At 44.1% G+C, this 18602-nt stretch overlaps 1 protein-coding gene across 1 annotated transcript; it reads left to right on the forward strand.

Annotated features, from left to right (window-relative positions):
* The first annotated feature begins 1714 nt into the window (after nt 1-1714).
* On the forward strand, nt 1715-16580 carry LOC121144753 (INTS3 and NABP interacting protein). Its single transcript, XM_040963242.1, has 5 exons — nt 1715-1809; nt 3038-3119; nt 12682-12784; nt 15144-15234; nt 15574-16580. The coding sequence occupies exons 2-5, from the start codon at nt 3095-3097 to the stop codon at nt 15667-15669; spliced, it is 315 nt and encodes a 104-aa protein (XP_040819176.1). The 5' UTR covers nt 1715-1809; nt 3038-3094; the 3' UTR covers nt 15670-16580.
* The last annotated feature ends 2022 nt before the right edge of the window (nt 16581-18602 follow it).

Raw genomic sequence — 18602 nt, forward strand, 5'->3', positions numbered from 1 at the left:
GCACTTAGTCACTTATTTGTACTCCCATTGTATAGTTTACAGAACTGAGGCACTAAAAGGATAAACCAGGGATTACAATCACTTAGTGGCAAAGCTTAGATGTGAACTAACCCATTGTCAGCCACTATGTTAAAAGTATCATAAAAAATAAATCTTACCAAAAAGTCTCGTGATGTGCAAGTTTCAAAAACTCACAAGAAGACAGAGCATTCTAAGGGTTAATACCCACCAAGGAAAACAAATGGAGTAGCAGCAAGGTAAATATTATCTTCTTTCTGATTATGTTCCCCTAACTCTGGGAGGAACTTTGTAAAATGTTTGTAAATTCAGAAATTTTTTTTCTGGGGGTAGAACTCACTTCACACTCCCCTTTCTTGAATAAACTGTCCAGAACGCCCATCTGGGACTTAGACCCAAGTTCTCTGTACCCTACTCTATACTGTCCAGCTCGGTAATAAAGCAAAACTATCCTCCCACGGTTCCATTAGCTACATACATTTCCACCCTCCTCCTAGTCCCACCAAGGCCTCTGCAGTGACGAGAGGTCTTCCTCGCCTCCCAGCCAGTGCTCCTACATGAGCAGGTCACACTTGGATAGGAGTCAGCAAAAGCCCAGCTCAGGAGCATAGCGACCCTTCCAGGGGCAAGCAAGGTGTGAGGCGCAAACACCTGGCCTTGGCACCTGGCAACAATTGTGCCTTTGGATCTCAGCTCTCTACTGGGCACAGGGCAAGGCGCTCCACACGCCAAGTCCTGCCTAGACACCAGGGAATTGACAGGATCCAAGCTGGGGCACAGCAAGGCCCTGGTATGCAGAAAACCGTCAATCGCTGCTGAACGTGGAATGAACAAATGCTCGCTGCTGAAATGCTCATTTCAGTCACAGATCTACTCACAATAAAATTGTGCCACACAAACATCAGGCCAGGATGCGTAACAGCGACCTCAGCATAGGTGAGCCCATCAATGTCAGGTTTCCTTTTAAAGTAAACGGGTAGGGGCAGGTGTTCAGTCCCTGCTTGGAATGCCTACAGCCGAGACGGGAGTGCCTGGGGCCACGTCTTGGCTCGGCTTCCAATTCCAGCCTCCTGTTTCCGCACATCCCAGGGAGTACTTGGGTCCCTACTTCGCAGAGATGGTCACCCACTTCCCCTACTCTGTCCCGGCTCAGCCCTCGATGTTGTGGGCATTTGGGGTGCGAAGGACCGATGACTTCCCTCTCTCTCTCTCGGCTTTTCAAATAAATGAAAATAAATAAATAAAATAAATATAAGGTAACTGAAACTTTGGTGTGTTGGAACCCAGCGTCAGGTGACACCCCTAGTGGTGTCTTGGAGTTTTTATTAACTTACAGCACCTCCTCTTTTAAAGCGTGGGCTATTCCACACAAGTGAAAGCTTCTACATCTTCCGTGCTGTTTGTGGGTTTAATTAGAAAACGCGTCACGCGGATGGCTTTTCTCTGTTCAGGAAGGAGCTCGAGCTGAGGAGAAGCCAACGCCGGTGCTAGGGACCCACTTGCCTGGTAGCTCCGCCCCCAACAGTACGGACTACATCTCCCACCGGCCTCTTCGGGTGCGCTCGTCAGGCGGGGGAGTTCCGTCCGCCCCAAGGCGGCCATTCACTCGCCTGTCGCAGTGACGGCGATCCGTGAGGTTCCAGAAGGGAGGCGGGACTTCCGCTCCGCCGGGCGCTCGTCAGGCAGGAGGCGGAAGCGTGGCGGAGGCGGTAAGCTTGTAGTGCTCCGGGAGGCGACATTGGTCTGGAGTGGTCGCGCCCCCTTGGCCGCGCGGCTGCCCTCGCGTGCCGGGTGAGTGGGATGGATCCCCGACGCCGGCCGCGAGTGGAGGCGTGCGGCTCCGCCAGCTGCTGGACAGCGCCTCCCCGCTGACCTTGCCCCCGACCAAGCTTCCGTCCCTTTTCTTGGTCTTGCCCGGCCTGCCCACCGGGTCCTTGGGCGGGGACCCTTGAGATGCTCAGGTTCAGCCCGGCTCCTTGCGCGGAGGGCTCTGTCGTCCTGAGTTCCTGATGGGCAGCTTTCCCCGGCTCGGGCATGGGTCGCCGCGTGGTTCTCCACTCGCGAGGCGCCGGGCTCGCCTTGGAGAGGGCGCGTTTGTCAAGCTGGTTTGCAGGGGTTGCTTGAGTAGGACTCTGTAATTCCCACTGTGTTGTGGTGCGCCCCCCCCCGCACCTTCTTCTTGGGATCCATGTAGGATTTCATGCAAAAAAGCAGGATATTGGTCACCCCAGCTGCCCTGAGTGGTTTGTGACCCTGGACAGAGGCACCCCGTCTCTGCAATGGTGGTAGAAAAAAGGGACCGATTGCCCGCGTTTTACTGGACAGTGGAGGGTAGGTACTGGAGACATGTGAGGCTGGCGATGTTTTAAATGGATAGCGAGGTGCCTAGAGGAGAGATTTTTTTTTTTTTTTCTTCTAGCACTGAGCTCATATGGACGCCTGTCAATTGGCCTGCTGGTATATATGTTAAAGACCGAATACTGTTGAATGTTGGCATTGATACCACGGAGAGTAAACCATTCATGTTCCTGTTCATCAAAGGCTGAAAGCCTGTAGAGATTTTTGGATTTACGTATTGAAAGGCAGCATTAGAGTGTGTGAGCTTCCATTCTCTGATTCACCCCCGACATGGCCAAGGTTGGACCAGGCTGAGGCCAGGAGCCGAGCTCCATCCACCTCTCCAGTATCGGTGGTAGGGGCTCAGGTGCCAGGGCCGTCTTCTGCTGCTTTGCTAGGTGTGTCAGGGAGCTGGGTTAGCAGTGGCAGCAGCTCAGATCTGAACCAGCCTGGCTTTGCAGGTAGTGGCTTGACTTGCTATGCCACCGCATTGTCTCCGGAGTATTGATTTCTAATTTAAGCCTGTGCTTTTCCAAATGAGACTTTCTGGAGAGATTAACTGCATAAAGAAGCCACAACTAGATCAGCTGTTGTTCCTGACAACTTTTCGTTGTGGTGAGAGCATGGTATTATACATCGGTATATATGTGCATGTATATACAGATATGCATTTGTTTTGCAGGTGATTGTGAAGTGGTGAGTAATTGCCACTGAATGTAATTGGGACAGCAGATCCAAGATGGCAGCAAACCCTTCAGGACAAGGTAATTAATGCATGCTGAAATTTCTGTTATTACTGGAGATTTTTTTCCTTATAGTAATGTATTTGAAGAAGAGAATAATTCTCACAGAGCAGTTTAGAATACCCACAATTGAAAAATGATCAGGACTGTGATATAGGTAACCCAGGGTCAGGAGCACCTGGATTACCTTTAACTCATTGGAGTGCCCGGGTTCGAGTCCTGTTTCCACTTTTGATTCCAGCTTGCTGCTCATGCACATGCTGAGAGAGCAGTGATGGCTTGAATCCTTGAAGCTTGCCACCGATGTTCCGGACTCCACGGTTTGACTTGTTACACCACAACACCAGCTCTTTCTCCTGTTCTTGCTTGCTTCTTATTTTTCTTCACAGCATCTTTCTTATCATATGTGTAATATGTTCCTTTTCTCTGGCTGCTTTTAGGATTTTTTCTTTGTGTTTCAGCATTTTGTCTCTGTTATTATTATTATTATCATTATTATTATTTATTGTTGTTGTTATATATTGTCATTTATTGAGTTGCAGTGGCCCAAGGACTTGAGCCATCCTATACTGCTTTCTTAGGCTGTTAGCAGGGAGCTGGATAGGAAGTGGATCCGCAGGGACTCAAATCACCGCCCACAGGGGATTCTGGTGTTGCCAGTAGAGACTTGACCCACTTGCTACCACACCAGCCCCAGGTTATGTAATGCTCTGACTTCATGTCTGCCAATGGTTTTTGCCATCTCCAATTTGCTGCTAAGTCAATTCAGTGGATATTTTGTTTGATTCATTGTACTGTTTTAGCTCTAGAACTTCTACTTGGTTATTTTCAGTAGTTCCTATATTTCTAGCTAAAATGCCCCTTTTCTTTACTATGGATCTATGGTCCTTAACTCCTTCACTGGTGAGTGCGTTGTCGGCATTACTCTTCTGGAATTGGTTTTTGTTGACTGTTCTTTGGTCGCTTGTGGGTTATGGGTCATGTTTTTCCTTTTCTTCCTCTGTTTTTTTTTTTTAAGATGTTATTTATTTTTATTGGAAAGTCAGATATACAGAGAGGAGATGAGACAGAGGAAGTTATTCCATCTGCTGATTCACTTCCCAAGTGACTGCAACAGTCAGAGCTGAGTCAGTCTGAAGCCAGGAGCCAGGAGCTTCCTCTGGGTCTCCCAGGGGGGTGCAGGTTCCCAAGGCTTTGGGCTGTCCTCAACTGCCTTCCCAGGCCACAAGCAGGGAGCTGGATGAAAAGTGGGGCTGCCAGGATTAGAACAAGCGCCTATATGGGATTCCAGCATGTGCAAGGTGAGGACTTTAGCCACTAGACTACCGCTCTGGGCCCATGACTTGTTCTTAAATGTGGACATTGTGACATTGATTGTAGACTCTGGATTTTGTTGTGTTCTGCTGAGATGTGGTGTTTGTTCCAGAAGACAGCTTGGGCTAAACTCGAGTTCCGTGGCTTCTCTTGTGTTGGGCAGCAACTGAAAGCTTGCTTAATTTTTTCAGTCTCAGCTGCTGTGTTATTGCCGGGGCCCTTGGGTCTCTGCTGCATGTGTGAAGTTTGGCAGTGAGAGAGAAATTGGGGTGGATTTCACTTGCACAGATAATATAACCTTTATTCCTGCTGGCTTTTCTTTTCATTTCTCTTCTTGAATTTTTGGTTGCTCTGCCAGTGCTGAGTCCTATATTTGAAGCCTCAGACTTGTTAAAGAGAGGCTAGAGCTGTTTCTGGGCTGTGGAGTTCATCAGGAAGAAGGGCGCAGGTGTCAAATCCTGTCAGTTATCATTTCTGCCTTGTTGCTGTTAGTTCAGTCTCCAGTGCCTTTAAAGAAGTAATTTTAATATTTTACTGAGATTTGAGACATATTCTACTAGTACCAGGTTTGTGCTGGTCCTGTTCTAGTTTGTAAATTCTACTTAGAACAAAGTAAAGGTTTCTCAGGTATGAAGGAAGTGTAGGACAGGTTGGACATGTCTAACTAAAAACCCTGAAATATAAAATGCTCTGAAATCCAGGACTTTCTGAGTGCCACTATGGTGCCACAAGTGGAAAATTGCATATCAGGCTTCATGCTGGAGGTGGCAATCAAAATTTAGCCATGTTAAAAATATTGAGTGAATTTATCCAAAGGCTGTTGTATAAGGTTCACGTGAAGCATGTGCATTCTGTATGTAGACCTGAGCCCGTCCCCAGGATATCTCGTTTTATATATGCAGATGTTCCAAAACTTGAAAAAGGCCAAAGTCTGCCACACTGAGTCTCAAGCTTCGGATAAAGAACACTCACCCCATGTTGTGACAGGCCGGCTCCTCCTGACAGCTTTGCCAGCTGACACCGCGTCGTGCGCCTGTCGGATAACCAGCTATGCTTTGTGTGCTCTGTGTATTCATCACAGTCAGCATTTCTTGTGCCCTTTGACCTCTTTTCACCATTAAGTCATAAGGACTCAGATTGAAAAGGCTCTAGCTGGTTTGGACTTGTGGTGGTGCGTGTGAAGCTGCCGCCTACAAAGCTGGCATCCCCTGTGGGTGCCAGTTCAGCTCCTGGCTGCTCCTCTTGTGATCCAGCTCCCTGCCGGTGGTGTTGTGGCAAGGGCTCCTGCCCCCAGCGTGGGAGCTGCACGTGGAGCTCCTGGCTTCAGCATGGCTCAGCCCTGGATGTGGCGGCCATCACATGGAAGATTTCTCTCTATTTATGCAAATACATAATCTTTGTCTTAAAAAGGAAAAAAATTGAATAGGAGTCAACGTAAAAACTGAGGAAGGAATGAAGTCTATTTTGGAGAGAAGACAGGCTGCTAAAAAACACACAATGTGGTCCAAATGCAAGCAATTTTTTTGTTTCTCTGTTCTATTAACACAAATAATCAAGATTTACTGTTGATGGTTACTGTTTTTTTTCAGCATTTATCGTAAAAACATAAACATTTTGGCATTGTCTTTCATTCATCCTTAGTTACACCCACTATGACAGATCCCAAGTCTAAATAGAAAACAATTTAGATTGGTCCTGTGGCTTTCATGGTTCTTTCCTCAGTGGTTTTGTGGATATCATAGAGTTGTTGCTGTTAGGGACCAGCAGAGGGCGTCTGTGTCATGCTCTGCAGACTACTGGATTCTTAGTGACAATTTTTTCCATTTCTTATTCAGATCGATCCTATTTTGCTGTGTTAGATTATTTCTGAATAGCATTCATGTGTACCAGTATGGCATTTCAGTGTCAGATGCTTTAATTATCTTAAAATAGCTGGGGAAAAAAACCTTTCAAAACCAGTCATGATCTGTGTACTGTGATTTGTTAACGTTTCTGGTGCTAGAGCCTAGAATCCCATTGTGTTCATGAGCCCTCTCTCAGATGCAGTCCTGTCCTGCAGTGGTAGTCATCAGGACTGCTAATTTCACGGAGGTCACAGAACCTCATATTCTTGATAGCATCCAGTGTAACTGGAACATTTGGTAGGGTCTTAATATTTGATTGATAAGCAGTAACATTTTGAGAATTTTAATACATGGACACAGACAAACTGGGATTTGGCCAGGATACTATTTGTGTGTCTCACTGTGTTGGAAGCATTCTTTATTGCTCAATATGGCAGCTGGATTGTTCCCATTTGACTTTAGAAAGACCAGTGAGGTACATGAGTAATGAACTTGAATTGTCTTCAGTTGTTTTGTATTTATGTGAAACTGCTGATAGTGGTAACTGAAAGACTTGCAGATAGGTCATGGGCAATGTTAGTTTGGGGCCGCTCTGGATGCTCCCAGCTGTGTAGGAATGGCTGGGCACAGCGGCTGGGGGTTTCTGATTGACTTTTACACATCTTAACCTGAACCACTTGTGAGCCACAGGAAAGAGGACTTACACGACAGACTCAGCTAGGCTTTGCTCCCCCTCCTTTAAGCTTCATTAGATTTATTGTACTGATTCTTAGAAACCACCTTTTTTTTATTTAAAGATTTATTTATTTTTATTGGAAAGTCAGATATACAGAGAGGAGGAGAGACAGAGAGGAAGATCTTCCGTCCATCCGATGATTCATTCCCCAAGTGAGCGCAACAGCCGATGTATGCCGATCCGAAGCCAGGATCCAGGAACTTCCTCCAGGTATTCCACATGGGTGCAGGGTCCCAAAGCCTTGGGCCGTCCTCGACTGCTTTCCCAGGCCACAAGCAGGGAGCTGGATGGGAAGCGGGGCCGCTGGGATTAGAACTGGCATCCATGTGGGATCCCAGGGCGTTCAAGGCAAGGACTTTAGCCACTAGGCCACGCCGCTGGGCCCTAGACACGACCTTTTAAATTGTTTGTGTTTCTTTTTAAAGATGAGACTGTGGATAGAAAGGCAAAATTTGGAACAAGCTTTTAAAAGCTACATTGCTTTGTTTTTCATTTTTAAAATATTGATAAAACAGAATGGCAGGTTCTCTGTTTCATTTTATTTGAAGGGGTGAATGGAAACAGAAACAAAGAGGTTCACTCCCTGAATGCCCACAACATCCAGGGTAGGGGCAGGCCAAAAGCCAAGAGCCTGGCACTCAGCTTGAGTCTCCTGTGTGGATGGCAGAGACCCAAGTGCTTGACTGTCACCTGCTGCCTGCCAGGGTGTGCTTAGCAGGAAGCTGGGTTGGAAGTGGAGCAGGCAGGACTCAACCCAGGCACTGAGCTAGGACATGGAGGCAATTCAAGAGGCAACTGGATGGTGCCAAATATGCTCTCTCCGATTTCTTTATTATTATTATTATTATTTCATTTTAACTGCCAAGGCAAAGAAAATAAATTAGATTTCTGATGCTAGGGTGAACCTAAACCCAGGTTGAAACTAGGTCAAGGTAAAATCTGATATAAAGTAACTCAAGATCTGTTGTTTGTTAGGAAAGAGATCTATTCAGACTAGTCCGGGAGGTGTTTACTGTGAGGTCTGCATGCTAAGCAATTGTACCCAGAGGCCTATAAATTGGTGGCTGGTACTGGCATTCGAACTTGATTCAGCTTACTGGGAACCAGCATGCTTTCTAAAATTTTGGTTCCTTTTTAATGAAAAATCTGTTCCACATGATTTGATGATAAGGAAGAAGGACCTTTTCCTGGATATTTAAGGGCTCAAGTTATTAATGATAGTCCAATTTAACTCAAATCTTTTAAAATTTTTTTTTTACCATTTTTATTCATTATACGGTTCCATTCACCAGCACTATTACATGGACATACATCTTTTGATATGAAGCATCCTCTTGTAGGAATGCCTCTTCCCACCCTTGTTTTGATTACTCGGCAAAACACGGTAAAATGAGCAATGGGGTAGAATACATGTGATCAAAGTTCAACATATCTTGGAATATTTTTATAGCATGTGAAAATTTTCTTCTGTTAAAGCCACGTGGGGACAGGCTTTTGGCTTAGCAGTCAAGATGCCCTTGGATGTCCACAACCCATGTCCAAGTGCCTGGGTGTGAGTCCCAGTTTTGGCATGCTGCTAATATAGCAGTGATGACTTAAATGATTGGATGCCTGCTGGCCGTGTGGGAGAGTCAGATTGAGCTCCTTTTCCCTGGCTTCGGCTTAGCTGATGTCAGCATTTGAGGAGTGAACCAGCGAATGGGAGTGTTTCTCACAAGTGAAATAAGTAAATGAATAGTTAGTTTTCAAAGCCATACAAATAATTTCCAGTCAATATCCAAACATATGAGCTTTCTATCTTAAAATCATTTGTTTTCATTTATAGCAGACTCTTTAGTCTATGCATTTTTAGTACTTCTGGAAATTAGTCTGGAAATTCACAGTGCTAATTTTAAATAGTTTTTAAAATTCTTATAGAATGGGTTTTTGTGTCATTTATTTTCTAATCCTCCCATGCCAGCTCACTTCAATGTCTTTGGGGAAAAAAAAAAAGGATTTTATTTAAGTTTATAAATGTTAAAGGGAGTTGAAAAGCTCAGTTGTGTTTGTACAAATTTCAGTGGACATTATCCATCAGATTAAGGCATTCTCCAATGTTGGCTGCAATTCCTACAACTTCTGCATTTGGAAATTAAAATTACTGTGGGAGGACAGTTGATTGGATGTACAAAACAGAGAGATACTTCCAGGCAAGGGTGTGGAAACAATTGATGGGTTCCATAGACAACTTATGGGAACTCACATAATCTCAAGTCAGCTCCCTGTGGTTGATATGTAAATTCCTCAAACCCTCCTTCCTTATTCTGTGTGACCCTCAGTCTATAAAAGCCTAATGCTACCAGTAGACCTCAGCTGTTAACTGTTGTCAGTAATCCATGTGTGATTATTGGCTCTGTGCACCAAATCCATTGCTGCCAGACAGCAAACAATTGGCGCCCGAACAGGGACTTGAAAGCAGGTAGAAAGTGCAGTGGAGACCCCCATAGAAAGGTAAGAGGGAATAATGGGCCAAAATCAACATAGAGCGCACTGTTTTATCTTGTACAGAACTTTTTAGTGAAAAGTGGAGCAAAGATAACTAGGCAGCAGTTGCATTCTTATTTAGAGGTTATTTGTGAATATAATCCTTGGTCCCCAGATGAAGGGACACTAGAAACTGAATTTAAGAATTTTAACCAGAAAAAAATGGTGAAAAGGCCCAAAGAATAGAAGATATTCATACTAGTTTTAGGATTACATGGGCTTTAATTAAATCCACTATTATGATTTTAGAAGAGAAACCTGCGAAAGACTCCTCTAAGAGGAGACACCACTGAAATGTGGCTAAAAAGAAAATACCTCATAGTGCAGATGAGGAGGATGGAAAAGGGGAATGTGTGAGAGACTCCCCTAATAGGAGATTCCACCGTAATGTGACTGAGAAAGAAATGCCTTATACTACTGATGAGGAAGATGAAAAAGCAGAATGTGTGAGAGACCATCCTAACAGGAGATGCCATCCTACTGCAGCTGAAAGAGAAAGGGCTTATGCTACAGATGAGGAAGACAGAAAAGGACAACTCAGGGAAGAGTTCCCTAATGGGAGATGCCAACTGTAATGCAGCTGGAAAAGAAATTAAAGCTTCCCAGGTTAAAATAACAAAATTGCAGGACTTCTCAGAATCTTCTAGTGAGGAAAATGAGGATGGGATAAAAGAACATTTAAGTACCAGCCCATGCCATGTCACCCTTAGACCTGGCCAAGGACATGCCCTAGTATTTGCTATTTCCTGGAGACCTCATGAGATATGATTGCTTTTCCCAGTTACACTGAGCCAAGAAAATAATCAGCCTGCATGTGAGAATCTAGACTTTAACACCATCACAGCTTTTAAGAAAGCTTGTGCGTTCTATAGACCCACTTCTTCATGTGGGTGGGAATATTTAAATGGCTGGAGTCAGCCATTTAGATTGGATTCCCTATGATTTTGAAGTAATAACAAAAACAGGGCTTTCTCCTCAATGTTTACAATGGAAAATGTGGAGGAGTGATATGGCTAAGGAAAGCTTGCGATCCCTAGGACCAGCAGGTCGACAACTCCCCAGGGAGGGGAAAGTGACTTATGATATGTTTGGAGATGGGCATTGGAGTACTACAAAGCACAAGTACAACTACCTCAAGCTGGGTTCACCCATATATGGGATACAGTGCTATGGGCCTGGGAGAAATTGAAACTGGATTTGAATTTGCAGACAGTTATACAGAAGTCATCCAGGGGGCTTATGGTTTATGCTGACTGTATAGGACACTTCACTGACTCCATAGAAAAGTAAGTCCTAGGTGATAGTACTAGAAAACTGTTACCCGGGCACCTAGCCTTTGATACTGCCAATGAAGAGTGTCAGGCTGTTGTTGTCCAGTAAGAGACAGAAGATCTGAAAGCCTGTCTCAACAAAGGCCCATTCAAACATTGTGCTCCCTTAGCAGCGCTTGAAACCTTTCCTAGTCAAAAATGCTAAATGCTTTAATTGTGGAAGCCAGGTCACCTTCATAAGCAGTGTTGAGCATCTTATTTAACTCAAAAACATGGTGCTAATGGGCCTGGCGCGGTGGAGCAGTGGTTAAGGTCCTCGCCTTGCACGCCAGGGATCCCATATGGGCGCCGGTTCTAATCCCGGCAGCCCCACTTCCCATCCAGCTCCCCGCTTGTGGCCTGGGAAAGCAGTCGAGGACGGCCCAATGAATCATCGGACAGAGGATCTTCCTCTCTGTCTCTCCTCTCTGTATATCCGCCTTTCCAATAAAAATAATAAAATAAATCTTAAAAAGACACATGATGCTAATACTGCAAACAATAATTCCCCTGGAATATGCCTTAAATGTCATTGAAGCTGATATTGGGAAAAAGAGTGTAAATCTAAATTTGATCGTGATGACTGATGCCTGTGGCCGGGAAACTGATGGTGGGGCATCAGAGGTTTACAAAACACCAATATCCTTAATACCTGTTGTTGTCTTAAAGCCTCATATGTGCTACTCACCCTTCAGGTGTAAATCCTGGAGGACAAAATTCTAATCAATTATGGCAAATGGATGCTATTCATATATCACTTTCTCCTTAACCAGTGTGCTAATTTTTTTTATTTCCTTTTTTTATTATTGTTATCATTATCTGATACAGTTCCATAGGCTCTGGAATTTCCCTTCCTCCCTCTCCAAGTATCCTCCCTTCCCCACTGAGTTCCCTGTATTATTACTATAGTATAGTTCTTCACAAACAGTCATACATCCATCATTGTAGGCATGGCATGGACAGTGGCAGGGAGTCCAGCATACTATTGTCAAGATAGAGTAAACAATTTCATTGGGAGTCCATCTTTGGTCTGGAAGTAGAGATGCATAATAGATTGTATTCTTAAATCTGGATACGATAGTCTCCATTACACAGTTACTGTACATCCCCTTGAATGAAAAGCCACAATACAAAATCAACAACAGGAAGAAAAAAGAAATTAACAACACCATGAGGTTAAATAACATGCTACTGAATGACTAATATGTCACTGAAGAAATGAAAATCAATAATCTTCTTGAAGAAAATGATGCTGCTGTGTGATCTATGGGTCAGTGAAGAATTTAATGAGAGTTTTGAAGAGATGAAACTAAAAACAAAGAAATCAAATTCCTTGAGATACAGTTTCCTCTGATCTTTATTGGTGAGATGTCTTCTGTAGGCAACAAATAGATGGGTTTTGTTTTTTAATCCAGCCTATTCATCTATGACGTTTGATTGATGAGTTTAAGCCATTTACATTCAGGGTTAATATGAATGGGTGGTAATTTGGTCCTGTCGTTTAGCAATGGGTTATTCATTGATTTAGGCTTCTATTGTATTTTATTGGGATGTTCTTCACATGTGCCTTTAGTTTTGGTGGGCGTTATTCCTTTTCTCTTTCAAGAGAACATCTTTAAGTATCCTTTGTAGAGCAGGTTTGAAAGCATGATACCTTAGTGCTTAGAATTCTTTATAGTTTGCAATAGGCATCATTGTATTATATTCTGGAAAATAACCATTTGGGAAAGGGGTGGATAGTGAGTCTAATATGTTGCAGAACAGGAATTTTGTTTTCTGCATCTTCTACAGCCTCGTCTTTATACATGATCTACGATCTTTATTTCTCTTTTTTTCTTTCTTCATCTTTTTTTCAGGTTTTCAAAACAAAAACAGAGTTGCGATCTTAGCAGAGCTGGACAAGGAGAAAAGAAAATTGCTTATGCAGAACCAGTCTTCAACAAACCATCCTGGAGCTGGGTATTGAATCCTAATTGTGGTGCTAATATGAATCATAGTTTTTAAGAGAATAGAGGAAAATATTTACGTTACTTTGTTAAGCATACATATCTTAATAATTTTTTTCATGGTTGGTGAGAGAAAAGATTTATTAGACTAATTCAAAATGGTTGGCAGTGGTTTCTTAAACGCTGCCATATATGTGTTGTGTTTTGTTTCTGTAAGGAAAGCTACACTTTATGTGTTCTAATTCTTAATTGGGACAGGCCCTGTAACAAAAGCAATTAATAAGGATTTTAAAATAAATTTATGAATGCTTGCTATGCATTTCATGTATCACTTAGAAACCTCAATGAAGAATACGTCAGAATGATGGAAAATGCTATAACACTTATAGAGAGCGTCTTCTGCAAAGAACAGTACTGAGTGGAGAAATGCAAGCCAAGGAGCGTGCTTTGGGGAGGTGATCTGTGGGAGGAAAGTGACGGAAGTGGGTTTGTTTGCACAGTCCTCTGCCATGCCGGCCGGGCTGATAGGAGGCTGGTGTTGTCGCCAGGAACAGAGGATTTATATCCTGTCTTGTCGAGGATGGAGACAGTTTTCTCCTGTTTGCTGCTATTTAATTGCTTTTAGTTAAAAAATAATTTTTATGTCAAGGATATTTTGTGTTAACATACGCTGGCTTTTGAAGACTTTTAAAAATCAGACTGTTACAGTAGTTAAATTTAAAATATTCTAATCATAATATATAATTTTCTGTACAACCCTCTTTGGAAAAATGAATCTTATGTAAGATTTTTGTAACAGATTATTACCAGTGATCTATGTTGTAAGCGCTCTACAAAGTAGGTCAGATTCAAGTGGCTTAATGATCTGTATTATTTTCAGTATCTGCCGTATTCAGTATTTTCCCTCATATCTATTTTGTCAATCAGCTGCCACCCTCCTAACTTCTCTTTTTCTCACTCTCGTTTCTGTTGTCAACTGTTTCTCTCTTGTTGACTTCTCAACCCACTGCAGTCTGACTTGCAGCTCCCCTTCTCCCTCCGTCAAACTCTGTCCTTGCCTGGGCGCCGCAGAGCAGCCCATTAAATTGCCACTCCGACGCCTGTGTCCCATAGTAAAGTCCCTGACATGGCACCTCCATGTACAGACCAGCTCCCTACTAGTGCACTCCAGAGAGGCAACAGGCCATGTCCTAAGTACTCGGGTCTCTGACTCGAAATCTCAAGTTTTCACCCAATTTGGAAACCCAGATGGACAGCCCCAACTGTTGTGGGAGTAAGCCAGTAGACAGAGGATATCTCCACCCCCTCTCTGCGCTTGTTGTTCTACCTTTCAAATAAATAATCAACTTGTAGAAAGAGAATATTTTCGTGCCTGTATCATTTAGAATCTCCTGGCAGCCAGATCTGGCAGAGCAAAGTCCTTTCCTTACCACACTTTGTCATTTTTCTTTTTCTTTTTTAAAGATTTATTTGTTTGTTTATTATTGGAAAGTCAGATTCACAGAGAAGAGAGGAGAGACAAAAACAAAAGATCCTCCATCTGATGGTTCACTCCCCAAGCAGCTGCAACTGCCATAGCCAAGCTGTTCAGAAGCCAGGAGCTCCTTGCTTGTGGCCTGCGAAGGCAGTACAGGACAGCCCAGGGCCTAGGGACCCTGCACCCACATGGGAAACCCGGAAAAATAAATGAATCTTTGAAAAAAAAAATGTAGTTAGTGGGAGAAAGACTTAACTCTACATGGTCTTTTTATCCTTGTAAAGGATATATAATGAAAAGTGTGATTTGGAGAGAAGGACGACTCCTCAGGAGGGTCATGGCACAGTCTGGTGACTAGTTGATGACACATTGTGTACTTGAAAATCGCTGAGAGAATACATCTTTAATGTTCTCACAGCAGACGAATGGTAAGCACGTGAAATGATGGCTATATTTATAAGCTTATCATTTCACAGTGAATACAAGTGTCACAACATCACACTGTACACTAACCACATACGGTGGAAAGAATAAGCGTGTCAGGCTCAGCATGGTAGCTAAGCGGCCAAGGTCCTCGTCTTGCACGCGCCGGGATCCCATATGGCTGCCACTTCATGTCCCAGTGGCTCTGCTTCCCACCCGGCTCCCTGCCTGTGGCCTGGGAAAGCAGTGGAGGACGGCCCAAAGCCTTGGGAGCCTGCACCATCATGGGAGACCCAGAGAGGCTCTTGGCTTTGGATTGGTTGCTGTGGCCACTTGGGAGAGTGAATCAGCAGACGGAAGATATTCCTCTGTCTCTCCTTCTCTCTGTATATCTGACTTTGCAATACAAAATTTTAAAAAATGAGTAAGCGTGTCTGCCTCAGGCAACTGATTGACTTCCACTGCCTTTTAGTATTGCACTCTCGAGGCCGGCTCTGAACAAGGACTTCCGGGATCACGCCGAGCAGCAGCACATTGCCGCCCAGCAGAAGGCAGCGTTGCAGGTGAGCCTGCGGTCGCTGACATTCTGTCTCAAGCTGTTCCACGGTTTAGAAGCCAGCACAGTTATATTGTGTTGCAGTGGAATTTCAGTGGTACATAAAGCTGTACCACACATAATTACAATGGTTTGCTGATATTCAGTATGGCCAAAGGGTTTGAAGGACCAAATCAGCAATAATTGAGAGTGATCTGTATGATGCTGACCTGGTCATGGTTGAGTTGGGGCTGGGCCTGCAAAGGGATGGTTTGAGAACCAAGAGTTTGGGATAAGTGCTTTAGCTACTTTGTTTGAAAACTTATGATCCTCATAGCTTAATTGCCTTTTTTTTACTCTTTCTCAGCATGCTCATGCACATTCATCCGGCTACTTCATAACTCAAGACTCCGCGTTTGGCAATCTGATTCTTCCTGTCTTACCCCGCCTTGACCCAGAGTGAAGAGACGGTGATGGCAGCGACTGACGGTAAATGCCAAAGCTCCTCTCAGTGCTGTTCAAACTGGAACTTTCAGAATTCTGGTGAACTTTTTTTTTTTTTTCTCGCCTCTTTGAAAGAAATGAACATGTACATGAAGACAGAAGGAAGGGCAGTGCAGATGAGAGCTTGGGATGACCCATCCGAGGCCTGGACTGTGCTGCCTAGGTCTGTAACTTTTTTTGTAACATCATTTGATTTTGATCTGTAAACCCCACCAAACTGTAGGTTACCTAAAATCACTCCCAGCCTCCCACAAGTTTGTCTGAATGTGTCATATCCGCCACAGCAGACGGTCAGGCACCACTCAACTTGCTTAACTTCACACGGGTACCTTCCAAAACTTCACACGCAGTAGGCTTATTTAATTTATTTAAGTTCCATTCATCTTTGGTGTATAAGATTGATGTCATTGCACCGTTTCAGCTGATAGGCACATGTGTATCATCTTGAAATGCTTTGTATAATCATAACTACTTCCTCTCTTCTCAATTTTGAAAGGAAAATCAAGATAAGACTAAATTACCAGTCTTAAACATCTTTTGTAAATATATGCCATTGTCAGCAATGTGACTAAATGCTGTCAGATATAACAAATGTGACTCTAACATTTATACACGATTGAGTGGTACTACATAAGTGACACAACTGCATAGTTATGTCCATTTTTGGTCCAATTAAAAAGTTACTATGCATGTTTATCCTTTTTCATTTACTTTAATTAGGAACGAATTAAGCTTATCAGTATGACCCTTCTTGAACAGATCTAAGGTGCCTACTTAAATATGCAGTCCTAAAAAACAAAGGACAGTCCTTACTCCCCTGCTCTGGTGTTACAGAATTAGAATCTGATTGAAAATAAAGACTGAAAACTATGGGTGAGAGTCTGTATAACATAAACACTTCATAACATCTTTATACATCACGGATTGTAGATCCCTGACACTTGGAGGTCATTTAACTAAAACCTACATTCCTCCTTTTAGTAGGACTGAAATTGTGCTTTATACTGTATCGCAGACACAGAATTTTATCTAGCTTTTTATAATTGACTGATGTTGGTTGGATCCCTGTCTTGTCTTGTGCTAGGAGAAAATGTAAACTTCTGAATTCAGGCTTTCGTAGAGTTTCTCTTCCTCGCCCTCGTTCCCTGGATTTCTTTGTGGACCACACAGGCCCATCCCACCCAGACCTAGTGTAGCGGAAGTGGACAGTTCTAAAACTGGTCATACTGTGCAGCGTCTCTGGGGAATGTGAGCTGATTTCCTTTGTTGAGTAGGTTGGTAACCGCCCTTCCTCACAGTCACCTGGCAGTGGGTGGAGCCCGCCAAGAGAGTCCCGAGGACCGTTGGCTGATCTCCCAGCTGCTCTGTGGGCCTCCTCCTTGCAACAGAAGTTCACTGAGTTTCCATCTGTGTGATTCACATCGTGGCATCCTGGGTCTAAGCCTGTTTATTGCTGTTGGGGGCCATAACACATCTATGGCAGTGTGCGGTCCTGAAGCCCCTATCTACTGTGTGATTTGTGCAATGAGGTCAAGAGATCTCTTTTCCAGTGCTCTATTTTCTAGTCTTAGCGTATTAAGTTCATCTTACCTGAATCAGCAAGGCTTGGTTCAGCAGCACCCTCCCACTCATGTTCTGAGTTCAGTTCAATTCCATGTGTATTTATTTATACCAACTCTTAAAGCTCTGCTTTTAGGGGACAAGAAGCTAAGTGAGACGTCCTCTCAGGGTGGTCTCAGGGCAATGAGGAAGCGACTCAGGTACCTGCAGGTGGAATACAGGGCAGAAGGGAGCCGCGCCCACGAGGCCTGCTGGAGCGTGTCGCTGGCCAGAGTGCCTCACTGGCTGGAAAGGCTCCCCGAGACCTGGTTGAACCTGCAAGGCAGAGGTCAAGCCTGCCAGCTCAACACAGAGAGGGCAGTGGCTAGATGAGAGGCCGGGGGAAGCAAAGAGGGGTGGAAGTATCAGTGTCGCTTCCCACAGCTAGTGGGTGACTGTGCAGTCACTTAGCCTTGCCTTTTGCCTGTGAGGAGCCGCACACAGTCATGGGGGGCTGATGGCTGACTGTGAGGAGGCCGCACACAGTCATGGGGGGCTGATGGCTGACTGTGAGGAGGCCACACACAGTAATGGTGGGCTAATGGGTGACTGTGAGGCCGCACACAGTAATGGGGGGCTGATGGCTGACTGAGGAGGCCACAGGCAGTAATGGGGGGCTAATGGGTGACTGTGAGGGGGCCGCACACAATAATGGTGGGCTAATGGGTGACTGTGAGGAGGCCACACGCAGTAATGGGGGGCTGATGGCTGACTGAGGAGGCCGCAGGCAGTAATGGGGGGCTAATGGCTGACTGTGAGGCCTCACACAGTAATGGGGCTTATTTCCTGGTGCCTGTCCCTGTGTGTGTGTGTGGATTTCACCTACCAGGTTATTGTTCCTTCTACTGTGTGAGGTCTTAAAGAGTGAAGATTTTTGTTTCCCTCTTTTGTTTGCTGATGCATTCTTACAGTAGTTCTTTTTGCATATAGTATGTGTTAATACTCAGCTGTTTGAAAGAATGAAGGAAAAATATACATGACCTAGGTTGTGATGTATAGTTTTTTTTTTTAAGTTTTTTGTTTGTTTTTACTGTAAGTTATGGCCAAAAGTTTTTAAAGCCACTGTTAAGTAATACTTGTCACAGTGCTTGATATGATCTTGGAATAAAAACTGAAATGACAGTAATTTAAAGGCAGTTTCCTCACGAATAAGCCATGAGTGGTCTCATTCAGTTGTGTCAGTGCTTTGCTTCACACTGGCAGTAGAAACAGCGTTTCTGTGAGATTATCCGGGTTGCTCACTGAGGCACGAGATTTGGCACACGGGGTTACACCAAGACTTGAAGATCAATA

The sequence above is a fragment of the Ochotona curzoniae genome, unplaced genomic scaffold (genome assembly GCF_017591425.1).
Source record: "Ochotona curzoniae isolate NIBS_2020 unplaced genomic scaffold, NIBS_Ocur_1.0 scaffold_3208, whole genome shotgun sequence".
Taxonomy (NCBI): domain Eukaryota; kingdom Metazoa; phylum Chordata; class Mammalia; order Lagomorpha; family Ochotonidae; genus Ochotona; species Ochotona curzoniae.